Here is a 12,676-nt window from a genome sequence, read left to right on the forward strand (position 1 = left end):
CTTAAGCTTAAAAATGTTTATTACCGTGGCAAAAATCACAATCAAGATTAGAAAAACTCATCGCCCCATGTAAATTATTTGCTTAAATTAAACATACAGTTTGAATCATAAACTAATCCAATTTCAGGCAGCTCAAATAAAGGAATTATAGTGTGTTTTCCACAGTCTTAAAGAATTGATTATACGAAGGTAATTAACAAGCCTTCAAAATTAGCCGGATGGGAGCCGAAACTCACAGAAAAATACTTAATTGCAACATTTAAATAAAGTCCTATTAAACCGTACACTAAGTTTTGTTTAAGGAAATGATTTCGTTTCTTTTTATAAATGAAAACTTCAGTCCCGGCTTTAATTTGTGGTTTTCCGTGCCATTTTAACTGCGTACTGATTCCTCCTTAACATTGGGCGTAATACTGGCCCCCGACGCAACGGTGTCCTTGTCCTTGTTTCCAAAATCCGGGTACAGTTTGGCCACTTGACCCAACGGAGTGCAAAGGCGTCCCGAGAAGTCCAATCGTTTGTTAGACTGACTTCGCTCTGCTGAGCATATAATATCTAGCAGGGATCTGGCGACAAACATTAGGCGAGAATTATTAAGGATTCAATCAAGGGATACCCACATACCTTTGCCCACAACTAGACATGCGACGCTTGCTGGCCTTGAGAAGGCTATTGGAGTTGCTGCTGCCACTAGCACTACCGCTACTGTTGGGTTCCAGGCGTTCAGGAGAGAGTGGGGACTCCGTGTAAGAGCGCAGGAGACTGGCTCCTGGTTCCGACTTCAGCGGGGCATCACCGTAGGCGGCTCGCAAGCTCTGTAGACTTTCCAGCAGATTTTTATGGTGCATTGTGGTAGCATTCAGTTGGATAAGTTGCTCCAGTTCCCTATACAGCAAGCGATACTGGTCTTTGGCCTTGGAAAGCTTTAGTCTATTTAGAATCGAGATGAAAATTGTGTTATTATAATATAACTTAAACAAATATTTAAGTTCTCCATTAATTGTTTACCTTGCTCCATTGGTGTGCGTAAATGGTAGAACATCACCACGCGAGGCGCTTTTGTACAGTTCGTGAATGTGCTGCTGGCAGCGCACCTCGTCCTGCTTGTCCATGTCTTCCTTGACCAAGACATGAAGAAAATGCGGCAGCCAACTGATATGGCGCTGTAGATGGAACAGTATCGAAGAGCTGGTAGTCAGAGGGAAGTAGCGTGGCAACCGGCGCGTCAAAGGCGGAGCAGATGGATCCTTAACCTTCAGCGGAAGCATGCGCGACATCTTGATTAGTTGACCAAGTTCGGCGGTGCGATAGTCCGAGACGCGTCCTCCGGGGCCATCGGTAATTGATGGAGCCTCGTCCATGCAGGAGCGCGTGATGCACAGGGAGTGCACAAAGATCTCGCCACCGCGGGCAGACAGCATATGGCTGGTGGCCTTCGAGCCGGTCTTGCGCGGCATTTCCAGCAACACAGAGCGTCCATTAAGCAGAAAGTTAATCAAGCAGGAACTGGGCCGCGAGGTGACGTCCACAGGTGTCACAAGGAACTGACCCAGGCAGGGCTGTAGATCAGCAGAGCCACAACCGCGCGGTGTGCACCACTTAAGAGTTACCGTTTCGTAGGTGGCGCCTTGCTTGATGCTCGTGGGTAGACTGAAATCCGGACCACAGGTGATGGAGTGGGCCCTACGGCTGTGCAGGATTTCCACATCATAGTTGGCGCTGGAGTTGGCGTTCTGCTCCTCCTTCATGGGAATGTTGGTCACCGTGGTACTGGCTAGGTCATAATGGTTAAGTATGAGGTGCGTCAGCTTATAAGAGATGTCCGGGGCACTGACAGTGTGGATCTCGACGTCCAGCAGGGGCGAAATCTTGAGCAAGCTGCGATTGGTGACCAGCGATTCGACACCTAGCGGGACAATGTTGAGGATAACTAGGTGGCAATGGTCTATGACCAGTCCCTTCTTGGCTGGTGGCGCTGCTAGGGCGTTCTGCTGCACCAGCACTGTGTTGAAGATGTCTTCCAAGCTCTTCATGCTGGTATTGTCGCGCGCCGAGGTGATGCAGATGACGCGACCCTTGTTGGGAATGCGCGGCAGTTCGTCGCTTCCAAAGTCGGCCATTGCCGCCAGCTGCTCATCCGTGGGCTCCGCCAGTGCTTCGATGGCGGCCCTCAGGCCATGGATCACCGAGTAGTCTGAAGATGTTGGTACGTTGCGCGATGGGACGCCCACCATTACCATTGCGTTCATCACGTGCGACATATTTTGTGTGCTGGGACTCCAGGTGTTCACGATGTGCGCCGCCGTGTCCGAGACAATGAACCGCACATGCTTCTTGCCGGGAAAGAGATCCCAGACCACGCGGCAGTACTCGATGGAGGATTCGCAGGCGCATGTCCACAGGCTCTTGCTGAACTGGGATCCACCGCCACCGCTTGCATTTCCCGCCGCTCCTGTTGCGCCGCCGTCTGCAGATGGTTTTCCCTTCAGGAAGTCCATCGAGATGTACTCCTCGCTGGCGATGCTGAAGTATCGGGTGTGGTCCAGCACGAAGATGGTCTTTTGGTTGCGTTCGAACATAGTGGACTCGTCTGGACAACTAAAATTGCAGGGAAATCATACAAACGCTAACGTTGAATTCTAATTGTTTACAATCTTTATTCACCACGAACAGCTGTTTTTAAGTTCCAAATTCACCACGGCGCAACATTTTTTTGTTTTTTTCGTAGCTTACCAAAATTTGTTGAAAAGCTCTTTGCTCAAATTCACCAAAAAATCACGAAAGCTTAAAAATATATCGATAAATATATAACCAGATACAAAATTGACCGTCTCGAATTTAGCGAATCTGGCAACACTAAACTCCTAGAATCACGTTGTTAAGCGAAAGCTGTCAAAATTTCGTAATATTTTCTAGATTGTTTTTTTTTTCCACACTCTGAGTGAAAAGCGCGAGCAGCGCACTCCAACGAATCGGGACAATGTCGTGGCTTTTGGGCAGGAACCGCCAGCAGCCGCAGCCGGATCAGTCCGCCGGCTTTCCGGACGGAGGAGGATCTGCCGATCCGGAGGGCAGGACGGCCGGCGAGAAGTCCGGTGATGCGCAACTGAGCCGGGCGGAGCGTAAGGCCATGGAGGCGTACCGCTTCGACTCGTCGGCGCTGGAACGTGCGGCGGATGCTGCCAAAACCCTGGAGCGTTCAAGTAAGCCGAAAATTTCATCAGCCAATTGCATAACCGACATGCGCCATGCTATCACAGCGTGCGTGTGCCTCAGCGTCAGAGTCCATGTCCATGACCCATGTTAATCTTGTGCAGAACACGCCCGGGAGGCCCTTGAGCTGTCCAAGATGCAGGAGGCCACCCGGCAAACGGAGTACAACACCAAGGTCAAGGAGTACGAGGCCCACATCGAGCAGGCCAAGGTCGAGCAGAAGCGCATCGATCACGAAGAGCGCCGCAAGACCCTCATCGAGGAGACCAAGCAGCAGCAGCAGCGTGCCCAGTACCAGGATCAGCTGTCCCGCAAGCGGTATGAGGATCAGCTGCAGCAGCAGCAGCGCGTGCAGGAGGATAACCTACGCAAGCAGGAGGAGAGCGTCCAGCGCCAAGAGGCCATGCGGCGCCAGACCATCGAGCACGAGATCGAGATGAAGGAGAAGAACCGACTCAAGCTGCTGGAACACGAGCTGCGGGCCAAGGCACGTGTGGATCGCGAGAACCGGGATATCAATTTGGAGAAGATCCGTCTCAAGGCGCAGGAGCATCGAACTACCGTGCTGGAGGGCATTAAGTGAGTGTCTTCCGAAACTTAGCAGGATGATATAACTGATTTCCAATTTCTATTCCACAGAACGGCTGGTACTGTCATCGGTGCCGGGGCTGAAGCTATGCTTACCGACTGGGATAAGGTGCTGACCGCCGCCGGAGGACTTTCGTTGTTGGCCCTGGGCGTGTACACGGCCAAGGGCGCCACCGGAGTGGTGTCTCGATATGTGGAGGCGCGCATCGGTAAGCCTACGTTGGTTGGCGAGACGTCGCGCTTTGCTTTTCTGGATGCCCTTAAGAACCCGCTTAACTACCTGAAGAGGTTGCGAGCCAAGCCCACCGATGCCCTGCAGGGCGTTGTGTTGAATCCAAAGCTGGAGGAACGGCTACGTGACATTGCCATCGCCACGAAGAACACACGTATTAACAGGGGCATGTACAGAAACGTTTTGATGCACGGCCCTCCCGGAACGGGCAAGACTATGTTCGCTAAGAAGCTGGCCGAGCACTCTGGCATGGACTTTGCCATCATGACCGGTGGCGATGTGGCGCCCATGGGCAAGGAGGGCGTGACGGCCATCCACAAGGTGTTCGACTGGTCGACCACCTCTCGCCGCGGACTGCTGCTCTTCGTGGACGAGGCCGATGCATTCTTGCGGAAGCGGTCCTCAGAAAAGATCTCAGAGGATCTGCGTGCCGCCCTGAACGCCTTCCTGTACCGCACCTCCGAGCAGAACCCCAAGTTCATGCTTGTGCTGGCCTCTAACACTCCCGAGCAGTTTGATTACGCTATCAACGATCGTCTGGACGAGATGGTGGAGTTCACGCTGCCTGGCCTGGAGGAACGGGAACGCCTCTTGCGTCTGTACTTCGACAAATATGTGCTGCAGCCTGCCGCTGCGGGTGCCAAGTAAGCATTTCATGAACTATTACAGTTGATTCATTTTGTATTAATAATTTACTATCTCTTATAATCTAGGCGGTTCAAGCTGGACACCTTTGATTATGGAAAGACGTGTTCGAAGATGGCCGCTCTGTGCGAGGGCATGTCGGGTCGAGAAATCTCCAAACTGGGCGTGTCCTGGCAGGCTGCAGTCTATGCCTCCGAGGATGGTCTGCTCACCGAGAAGATGGTCCTGGACAGGTGCTACTCCGCTGCTCAGCAGCATAAACAGAAGGTGGGTTTAAAAATGTGTATTAACTCATGCGCTTTGGTAACCTTCAACCATGTATCCTTTGCAGATGGCCTGGCTTTCCGATCAGGAGCGTGCCGATCACAAATCCATCACTGGCGCAGCTGCTCCACCCCTTACCCTCACTGCCAACAAACTGTGAAGCGCTGAGAAGGAGCTGATGTCGAAGTAGATGCAACCTGCATTCAAAACTTGTTTAGTTTTCTAATCATTTAACATTAAGTTGGTACGCACAGGGCTTTACCTTACTAATGGACACCAACCAGCAGCCGAGACACCAAAAAAAGTGCATATCGGTTAGGTGTATGCATTTAACAGCCTGTACATAATCGTTGGCGGAAACATGTGTTCGTCTATAGATACAATTAAGTTTGACCCACTGATAATTGTATTATAAGCCTACATTCACTGTCTCAATAGAGTATACAACAAGAGGTATATATTTTAACTGCTGTTGTTGCATTTCGTATGTTAAAGCTTTGGACGTAGACTGTGAATTGGTATTGAAGTCGGTCGCGCCAGCACTGTGAGAGATTTATATTAAACTTCTCGCTGGCGCTTCCACCAATTTGACTTGTCCGCAGTGTTTTCCTATGTATGAGTATGAAGTAAATATATATAAATTACCTGTTAAAAATTCAATTTTTGTTCGCCTTTCCAAACAGGTGGTTGAATTATGTTTACGAAATTGGTTAGGTGTTTAACCTTTATCTTCAAAAATAGTTTCATATAGTTTCCTGAAAAGTCTTGTTGTTCACTTAGCTCCTTATTAATTGAATTATTTTAATTATATTATTTCATTAATTAGTTGAAATAAATATTCTTTACAATAAGTTATATTTTTTGTTTACCCCACCTAGCGGAGGGTAGATGTAGTATGGTCGAGTTGCCAACTATATTGTCAATGTTAAATAAAGCGACACCTGAGGTAATTTGTGGTACTGCAATGGCAACTTCATGTTAAGCAATGTAAAGTTATTGCACACTCCCCTTAATAGGTGTCGTAAAGTCCAAGTGCAGTTGAATCGTTAAATAAAAACTAGCAAAAATATATATAATTATACCGTCATAGGCGAATATAACTTCAAGAACAACATTTTCGTGTTTTCGCTAAAAACACTTAAAAATCATACATATACATACATATATCTTAAACTTTTAATGTCCCTGCATCACAAATTAAAAACAACGGACTTTTGCGCCACCTGTATTTCTACTCCAGAAGTTTCCGTCCCAGTATTTAAATATGATTATTCGATTGTAATCGATAATAAAAAAGGATATTTCAAAATACAAAAAAGTGTTACCCCTTATGTAACATTTTTATCGGGTGCTTCCACCAGACAAGCAGTTTACACTGCTTTGTGTAGCGGGGAATCGAACCTAAAGAATCACACTAAAGTACAGTTTGGGAAGATTATTTTGGGGTGGCAACACTGTCTTGTTTGCTTTGGATCGAAATTTGAATTTCTGCAGAGCGCGACGAGGATATTTAATCAAAGATATTCACGAATAAATACTTTTGTTTCATCTGGATATATTCCGCTGAAAAATTAAGTTCCTCCACCCACACCGAAACATATTAAAAAATATTGTTTTTTTTTTAACAAATTCTTTATATTTGCTTGCGTTTTTAATTTTTTTGTTCTTGTTGTGTTTTTTTTCGTTTGTTTTTCATTTATAAAACTTTGTTTTAAGTTGTTCTTTTGTTTGTTGTTTTCTGCGGTTTTGTATATAAATAATAATACTTATGGCTAGTAATATAGTAAACGTTTTTCTATTTTTCATCAATTTTGCCATGTACGCCGAATATTGCATCGTCTTTAGGCCAAAACGTAAATTTTATTAATTGATTTGGATTTGAAAAATTTCCAACGGCCTTTTGTTGATCGATTTGATTCTGTTGTTGTTCTTGTGTGGTGTTGAATCGAAAAACTGCAACAATTGCAACTAACAATGCTAAAGTTACGCTAATATAGAATTTTGTTTTGCTTCCGTTTCAAACTTACTTGGCTAGGAGTTCGCTGTTCTGCCTTAAGACTAACAATATTTACACTTAGAAAAATTTGCTAATAGTTTTGCATGCTCATTTGTCATATTCATTGTTCTGCCATTTCTTCGACTTCTCTTAAGAATTTCATTAAAGATTGCAATTAATTTGTGTCCCCGATTGCTTGTGTAAGGGAAGGGAGAGGGGTAATTAGGACCAAGAATTACGAATATACATATTTGTATACTCCTACTTATATATCTCATGCACGTTCACAACCTGAGCACAATTAGCAGTTAAGATCCCTCTCTCCCCATCCCGCATTTTGTCGTTTCAATACTGCTTGGAATTGCTAGTGGGCGCCAGCAGGCGACGCGACCAGCACGCCGCCATCCGCTGGGGATCCATGGCCATCGCCGTCATCGTCTACAACTGATACTAACTGCCAACCATGATGTGGGCCGGCTGCTCCAGTTCGTTGTCGTGCAGGCGGGAGGCGGTCACAACCTGACCGCCCAGTCCGCTCTTGAAGAGATCCTCCGAGCTGAGCTTACAGCTCGGCACCAGCTCCGTGAACTCCGACCCCAGTCCGAACTCCATGTCCAGGAATCCGTACTCCCAGGTATTGGCTCCCGCCGACACATTAGAGCTGATGCTGCTTACATACGACGATGTCAGCGAGTGGGTGGCCGAGGAAATGGTGGACAGGGTGGTGAATGTGGCGGTGGTGGAGCTGCTCCCGCAGGAACTGCTACTGCCGCCGCTCGCTTGCACGGTGGTGAAGCTCCCGCTGAATGCCAGCGTGGATCCCGAGGAGGAACTGGAACTGCTGGCTGGCACTGAAACTGGCACCGCTGTGGGTGTGGTCGTCGACGGAAGTATGCTGAATAAATCGTTGTTGTTCAGCGGATCCAGCGCCGATTGCGAACTCAGGCTCAGCACCGAACTCCAGTTGATGGATCGCGTAGAGTCGTCGTCCGCATAGCCCGAATCGCTAGTATCGCAGTTGTTGCTGCTGGTGGTAGGGGCAACAGGCGCGGTGCCATTGCTGCTCACAGTATTCCCGCTACTGCTGCTCATCACCGTTGAGGAAGTGGTGTTGCTGCTAGTGCTGCTTGATGCGGGGGAACTGCTGCTCAGGGTGGTTGCTGCTCCTCCGCTGGCCGCTGCTGCTGCTGCCGAAGCTGCAGCCGCTGCTGCTGTGGTGGTGGGGCAGGCCGGGAAGGGCGTGGCTCGACCAGATTGCGACTCCCGAAAGGGATAGTGATCGTAGGGGTGCAGACTACTGTTGCTGCTCGCCGCTGTCGCTGAGGAGTTGTTGCTGTTGCCGCTGGTATTGCTGCTACTTGCTGCCGCTGATGTATCACAGTTGCTCGGCTGCGTAGTGAAGCTGCCCGCACCCGCTGCCACGCCCCTGTAGGCGGGCTGGCTCTCCAGACGCTCGTGGTAGCCATGTGGTTGCGAAGGCTGCTGTTGTTGCTGGTGCTGGGGCTGGAAACTGAGTTGCTGGTAGTGATCCATGTTTGCCAAACGGGCACAGTTCAACACGGGCGCATAGTCCATCTGCTGCTGCGGATGCGGATGCAGTGGTGCTGGCGGGGATTGCTGTTGCTGCTGGTAGGCTGGGTGGTACTGAGCCGCTTGAGCCGCCGCTGCTGCTGCTGCGGCTGCCGCTGCTGCCGCCTGTTGGTGGTGCTGTTGCGCCGCCTGGTGCAGCTCCTTGGCCTCAGCTTCGATCTCCCGATCAATGCGCTTCAGCGTGTTACAAATGAGCACCGAGCGGTATAGCGACTGCTCGGAAACCTGCCGGAAACGGGAGAGTTTGAACATGGACAGATTGCGTATCTTCAGGCGCGTGTCCTTGTAGCAACTCCTGTTGGCACTGCACCAGCCACCGGGTCGTCCATCACAGCACCGCTTGAGCGGCAGGCCATGGAGCGGCAAGCCGGCGAACGGAACAACAGGTGCCGATGAGGGCGGCGGACTAATGGGCGATCCTCCAGCGTTGCCGGATGCGCCACTGCTGCAGCCCAAGTCTAGATAGGATTTGCCGTTCTCTGCACAACGAATCGTTTGCTGGGGCGCCGCTGGCGGGGCATAGGCACCACCGCTGCTCGCCTCGTAGAACTGTTGAGCTCCAGCTGAGGGATTGGCTGGACTGCTTCCCGCCGTCGCCCACTGGGGTGGAGCAAAACCACGCGCCTGCTGCGGTGTCGGCGGTGATTGCGTCATGTGCTGCGGTCCTCCGGTCCGCGAGCAATTCTGCTGCGGGAAAGGCTCCGAGTAGTAGTTGGGTTGCCTGCTCCCATATCCGGGGGCATAGCTTCTCTGCTGCTGCGGATGTTGTTGCTGCTGCTGGGCGAGTTGCTGCTGCTGGGGATGTGGTTGTTGTTGGGTGAGCTGCTGCGGCTGCTGCTGGTGGGGATGGGACGGCAGCTGGTGCGGATGAGGGTGCGGATGCGGCACAAAGGGATGATAGCGCATGGGACAGTAGGTGGGTATGATGCTCTCCTCCTCCTCATAGTCGTCCTCAAAATCATCATCATCGTCATCCAGCTCATCGGCGCTGAGCAGAGTAGTGGCCAGCGTGGAGCGGGTGGCAATGCTGCCCCAAGGATCACTGGGCACCGCGACCGCCTGCAGCTTGGAGATGCAGTCCACTGGTTCAGCGGATCCAGCGGGTCCTGCCACCGCCGATGGAGTCGTGGACGCATTGCTCGTCCAGGGCTGACAAGGAACGGCTGAGGTGACCACCTCTAGTCTAGCGATACTGTCCTCTGGTATCGCCGCACTCGCTGTCGGCGGGAGTGGCACCTCCGCTTGGCTTTTCAGGGCTGCGACGGCGGTAGTAACTTCATGACCATTGCTAATACTTGGCTCCGTTGGCTTTAACGCATCCATGTTTGCTTCTAAAACAATGTGGTTGTTGTTGGACTCAACAGCTGGCTCCGATGGCGATTGCTGCTGCTGCTCCTCGAGCGACTCCAGGTAGTTGTTGTTGCTGACGGCCCACTTGTTGGCCTTGACGGGGGGCGGGGCACAGTTGCCCGTGTAGGTGGTGTTGGCATCCTTGCTGTCGAAGGTCAGCTCATGCTTCCGCTTGGTGGCGGCTGTTGCTTGAAGACCCATCGCGGAATTCACCTGCAACAAGAGGGAATATAACATAAATTTAGTGATTTGCCGTCAAAATAAAGAACACGTTACAAAGGAGTTGGACACACAGCAGAAAGGCAAGTGACCTTACTGAAATAATTGTGATGAGCAGGAAAATTACAATTAAATATTTCTAAAGTTCGACAAAGAACCCTCAAATCCTTAAGCTAAAATCGTTCTCAAATAAATTTCTTTATTTATAAGTTTTCAGTTCGGTATTTTCCCTCTGTGCATCATAAATTTCCTCACGGTTCGCACGAGCCAACAAAGGACACACAGCCAGCTAAAAACTTATCAAGAAAATGGAAGTCAGGCAGGGACTTGAACTCCCCCCTTCGCCCACTCAGCCAGCCACCGTACCACCCTCGTTCCTTCCACCCACTCGAGCCATGAAAATGGAATGGAAAATGCCAGGCGGCAACAACACCAAAAGCAACAGCAACAGCCAAGCCAGGCAACTCGAGGCTGTCTTTCCGTCAGTCAGCCACCCTCTGCCTCACCCCAGCCACCCAGCCACCCAGCCCCACCTCCTCCCCCTTTCGACTGATGGCATTGCTCATCGACGCTGCTCGAAATCTTCTTAAAATAAAACGCACAGAGACGAGAAGAGAGGGCGGAACCTCGAGAATCGTGTGGGCTGCCACGATTGCCGTAGTCTTTCCATTCTGAATGCTCTGCTTTTCCTGGCACTTTCCCATCAACTTCCGCCACATTTGCTGTGGGACTTTTCTCCGTTTCTCCGTTTCTACGTTTCGTTTTTCTGTTTTGAAACTATTTTTAAGTTTTCGAGTTCTGCTCCAGTCAAGATTTTTGATCAACAGTGGAACGAAAGAATGCTGGAGAATACTTGCCCGGGTAAGCTACATATGTAGACCCATTATTTTTCACATATTTTTTTTACTTCAAGTAATATGTTTGTACATATGTTATTTGCAGATCTCAATAAAAAAGTTATAGATAAAGTACCTAGTACATTTCAGAATGCCTTAAAATGTTTAGTCTTGGGTTGATAAATATAAAAATGCAACAAAAGTTGAAATGATCTATCCCCTTACATTTTGAGCTTCAATAAGCTTCCATCTCCCCAAAAATGTCACCACCCTTCCGCTTAAGACTATCGATCGATCGCGGAGTCTAGCTGGGGATTTTCAACTCACATCGCCTGTGCTTAAGAGTTGCCACCCTTCAATTGCCGGCACTCTGCCCAATTCCCGTGCCCTTCCTCACCGAGACTTTCCCCATCGAGTTTTGAACATCTGTGCGTGGTACGTCGGTCGAGGAACGGCCTTTGTCATATCCATATATCCATAAGGGTTGCCATATGCTCGCATATTTGCCAGTGCTGTTGCCGCCGTGCCGCTGATGTTGCTTATGATGTTGCTGCTGTTGCTGCTGCTGCTGCTGCTGCTGCTGCAGTTCCCTGCAGCACTGGGGGAATATAATACGAGAACCCGATTTAGAGGGTGAGTTTTCGTTTCGTTTTCAGTCCGCATTGCTGTGTGAGCTGTGTGCGCTGTGTGTTATCGTCATCGAGGTCGGTCGACGTCGGTCGCTGAGTCGCATGTGTTTCGCATTTTTCTACCCTCGACCCTGTCAATGCCCATTTCCCCTGCCCCTGCCCCAGTACATTGCCTCTGTCCCTGTCCCTGTTCTCTGCCCCGGCTCGCCTTGTTTGCCTGTCTGCCTCTGGGTTTTGCCTTGCCACTGCCGCATGTCTCATCATCGCATTTCATCCCTCGTCGTCGTTGCGTTCTCGTTCGCGTTCGCGTCTGCAGCTGTATTTTCGGTGTTATTTTTGGTATAGGGGCTGGAGCGAGTCTAGACATGCTGGCCGTCCGGACTCCGGATGGTTCGCCCTTTTGGGACCGAATCAACCAAACCAACCAAGCCAAGAGCCAACCATACAACGTCTTCTTTTGCGGCAGCGAGAAGTCCCTTCTCGGAATTATTGGTTTTTCTCCGTACCCATTGCCATTCCGCCTCGGCTGACTCATGCTTATCGTCGCAGTCGTCGTTTTAAAGGCGAGGCGGCGCTCACTCATTGCTCATTGCTCATTGTTCTGTTGACAACTGGTCGTATGTGTAATGCAGCCGAAGCTCGTTGCGCATACGTCGTGTGCGCTTAAAAGCTGCGCCAAAAACCAATCAGCTAAAAGCTCACCCCCTCGATCAAATCAAATCGCATCAGCTGAGCTTCGCAACGGGAAAATGCAAGCGAGCATCAACATCAACAACAGCGCGCACACAAAAAATATAAAGAAAAAGAAAACTTTCTACGCTAATTTTCGTTCGAATGGAGAAATGCTGGCCATCATTATAAGCCAGAAAACAGAAAACAAAATTTATACAATGCTGGCCATCATCTTGGGACTGGCTGACTGCCTGACTAGCTGACTGGCTGACTGTCTGGCTGGCTGATGATGATGATTTTCGAGCTGCGTTCGCTGGCAATGTTGCTGGAAGTTGAATTTTATTGCCACACCAACATCACTCAGGCAGTTTCAAGCGGCAACAGCGACCAGGCACCGCAGCAGCAACACAAAAGCCAGTACCCGTCAAGCGTTCGTTGCTTT

At 49.8% G+C, this 12,676-nt stretch overlaps 3 protein-coding genes across 5 annotated transcripts in view; 1 reads left to right on the forward strand and 2 right to left on the reverse strand.

The window, feature by feature from the left end:
* Nucleotides 1-6: 6 nt before the first annotated feature.
* On the reverse strand, nucleotides 7-2,657 carry LOC120451486 (protein asunder). The gene is made up of 3 exons (XM_039635208.2): nucleotides 1,009-2,657; nucleotides 625-930; nucleotides 7-566 (listed from the first exon to the last, which is right to left on the reverse strand). The coding sequence occupies exons 1-3, from the start codon at nucleotides 2,577-2,579 to the stop codon at nucleotides 374-376; spliced, it is 2,070 nt and encodes a 689-aa protein (XP_039491142.1). The 5' UTR covers nucleotides 2,580-2,657; the 3' UTR covers nucleotides 7-373.
* A 184-nt stretch (nucleotides 2,658-2,841) lies between these two features.
* On the forward strand, nucleotides 2,842-5,602 carry LOC120451487 (ATPase family AAA domain-containing protein 3A homolog). 2 transcript variants are annotated; one of them, XM_039635209.2, is made up of 5 exons: nucleotides 2,842-3,203; nucleotides 3,318-3,792; nucleotides 3,853-4,677; nucleotides 4,747-4,945; nucleotides 5,010-5,602. In XM_039635209.2, the coding sequence occupies exons 1-5, from the start codon at nucleotides 2,981-2,983 to the stop codon at nucleotides 5,100-5,102; spliced, it is 1,815 nt and encodes a 604-aa protein (XP_039491143.1). In that variant the 5' UTR covers nucleotides 2,842-2,980; the 3' UTR covers nucleotides 5,103-5,602. The 2 variants fall into 2 exon arrangements, with proteins under 2 accessions (XP_039491143.1, XP_039491144.1); XM_039635210.2 differs by having other exon boundaries at nucleotides 3,069-3,203; nucleotides 3,261-3,792.
* Nucleotides 5,603-6,738: 1,136 nt separating this feature from the next.
* Nucleotides 6,739-12,676, reverse strand: part of LOC120451470 (RNA polymerase II degradation factor 1) — a 34,822-nt gene continuing 28,884 nt past the window's right edge. For both annotated transcript variants that reach the window (XM_039635158.1, XM_039635159.2), the window contains exon 2: nucleotides 6,739-10,091. In XM_039635158.1, coding sequence (XP_039491092.1) covers nucleotides 7,389-10,091 — 2,703 coding nt within the window. In that variant the 3' untranslated portion in view covers nucleotides 6,739-7,388. The remainder of the gene's footprint in view (nucleotides 10,092-12,676) is intronic.

The sequence above is a fragment of the Drosophila santomea genome, chromosome 3R (assembly GCF_016746245.2).
Source record: "Drosophila santomea strain STO CAGO 1482 chromosome 3R, Prin_Dsan_1.1, whole genome shotgun sequence".
Lineage (NCBI taxonomy): Eukaryota > Metazoa > Arthropoda > Insecta > Diptera > Drosophilidae > Drosophila > Drosophila santomea.